The 1,900-nt window shown below is 43.9% G+C and overlaps 1 protein-coding gene across 1 annotated transcript in view; it reads right to left on the bottom strand.

The window, feature by feature from the left end:
- Nucleotides 1–449: 449 nt before the first annotated feature.
- The window catches only part of OXGR1 (oxoglutarate receptor 1), an 8,612-nt gene continuing 7,161 nt past the window's right edge, over nt 450–1,900 (bottom strand). The window contains exon 2 of the mRNA XM_018572094.1: nt 450–1,480. Coding sequence (XP_018427596.1) covers nt 493–1,476 — 984 coding nt within the window. The 5' untranslated portion in view covers nt 1,477–1,480 and the 3' untranslated portion in view covers nt 450–492. The remainder of the gene's footprint in view (nt 1,481–1,900) is intronic.

Here is a 1,900-nt window from a genome sequence, read left to right as displayed (position 1 = left end):
CATCAAGATCGATGGCACCATTGGTCCAGTCTCCAAACCATCCACAGAGCTCACAGCTCACACCTCTAACACAGAGTAGAGGCTGTGACAGCTCTTGCCTCACTATGTTAGGTTACACAAACAGTGGGGAAGCCTGTTACTGTGTAACCTAACTTAACTGTCAAAAGTCGGAAGCAGTGCCGCCTCTAATTAACAGGCAGCGCTCCGTTCATGACAGGTTAGACAGCGGGGAGGCTTTCCCTGCTGTGTAACCTGTTGCAAGCCGCTCTGAATGAGAAAAAGATTTCAGCTTCAGACTTGAAGCTGACAGACTTTTCCACCATAATACTAGGCGAGGCTCTGTCTCACCTGCCTCGACTGACCGCACGTCCCCGGTGCAGACTATTGGTTGCCTTACATACGTTATTTGTACAGATGGGTATTTTTGTGAGATTCATATATGCATGTATACTGATGTATGTGACCTTATCAGTGTTGTAGATTTCCCCTGATTTATGGTTGGTGTTTATAAGGATTGGACTTATAAATTGATTGAACAGCCTGCTGGAAGTTCCCTCCAACAACAACATAAAGTAATAAATTACCGAATGTATTCAGTGAAGCTATTGGTCTAGAGGCTAAATATGCAGCATGAATATGTTTTTCAAATACACAGCTTACATGGTGTAGTCGTGTTTCAATACGAATGGCTCTAAAAATATGTAAAGGCAAAAAACAAGCATAAAAAACCACCAAGAGAATGACAACGAGCCTACGAGCCTTTTTCTTTTGGGCATCATCAGTATAAGGTCCATTTGCCAGGCTACAGTTGATGCCGGTATAGCAGAGAGTCACCACTAACAATGGTAAGGCAAAGCCAATGGTAGTAAGAGAGGCATTGTACCAGCGTACATTGTACCTTTCAAGAGACACTGCAAAGTCCATGCAAGCTACAGTATCATGCATGTCTTTCATCATAAAAACCATTGGAAGGACTTCAATGAGTGCAATCACCCACACAGCTGCACAAGCTATAACAGCCCACCTCCGTTTATGGATGGAGTGAAATTTCATTGGATGAACAATAACGATATAGCGGAAGATGCTGAAGCAGGTGAGGAAAAGAATGCTGCCATACAAGTTAAAATGGAAAATAATACGGATCAGTTTGCACATGAAGTCCCCAAGAGTCCAGTGCTCTTGATTAACATAATTGTAAACCAAAAACGGGAGGCTGCTGAGATGCATGAGGTCTGTGATAGCCAAATTCAGCAAGATGATGATGCTCGTTCTCCATGGCCTCATTTTAAAAAAATACACTGAAATTGCAATAATATTCCCTGTAAATCCTATAACAAAAATGATGCCGTACATTGCTGGTAGAAAGTAAACTTTTATTATATTGTCTGCTGTGACACTTGTGCAGTTTGCTGTTGCTTCTTCAGTGCTGAACATATGCGTGGTGTTGATGTTAAAATCAGATTCATTGCTTGTCATTTTCCTAGTGGAAAAAGTAGATATTCACAGGTATTTTTAAAGTGCATTTTCACGGGTATTTCATTATATCAAACACTATAAATATTCTTATAGTTATATGTGCAGGGCCATCCATATAATGAAGCAGCCTGAGGTGGTTGCCTGGGGGGCAGTAGGTGTGTGTGTATGCGGGGGCGTTAGGAGGGCGGCCACAACCTGGGATACGTCCACAGCATCCCAGGTTGCTAAGAGCTCTTGGCAACCTGTGACGCTCTTTCCAGCTTCCGGCCCAGCACACTGACGTCGCCAGCTGCCAAGAGCAACCAGTGTCGTTATTGAGCTGAGCTGGATGCCGGACAGAGCCACTGACAGGATGGGCTCTAACACCAACCACCATATCCCCCAATCCTGGAGTGACTGAAGCACCCCCTGAAACGACTGACAG

Source organism: Nanorana parkeri, unplaced genomic scaffold (genome assembly GCF_000935625.1).
Source record: "Nanorana parkeri isolate BGI_ZX_2015 unplaced genomic scaffold, ASM93562v1 scaffold1936, whole genome shotgun sequence".
In the NCBI taxonomy this organism is placed as follows: domain Eukaryota; kingdom Metazoa; phylum Chordata; class Amphibia; order Anura; family Dicroglossidae; genus Nanorana; species Nanorana parkeri.
This window is presented reverse-complemented; position numbering and strand designations above follow the sequence as displayed.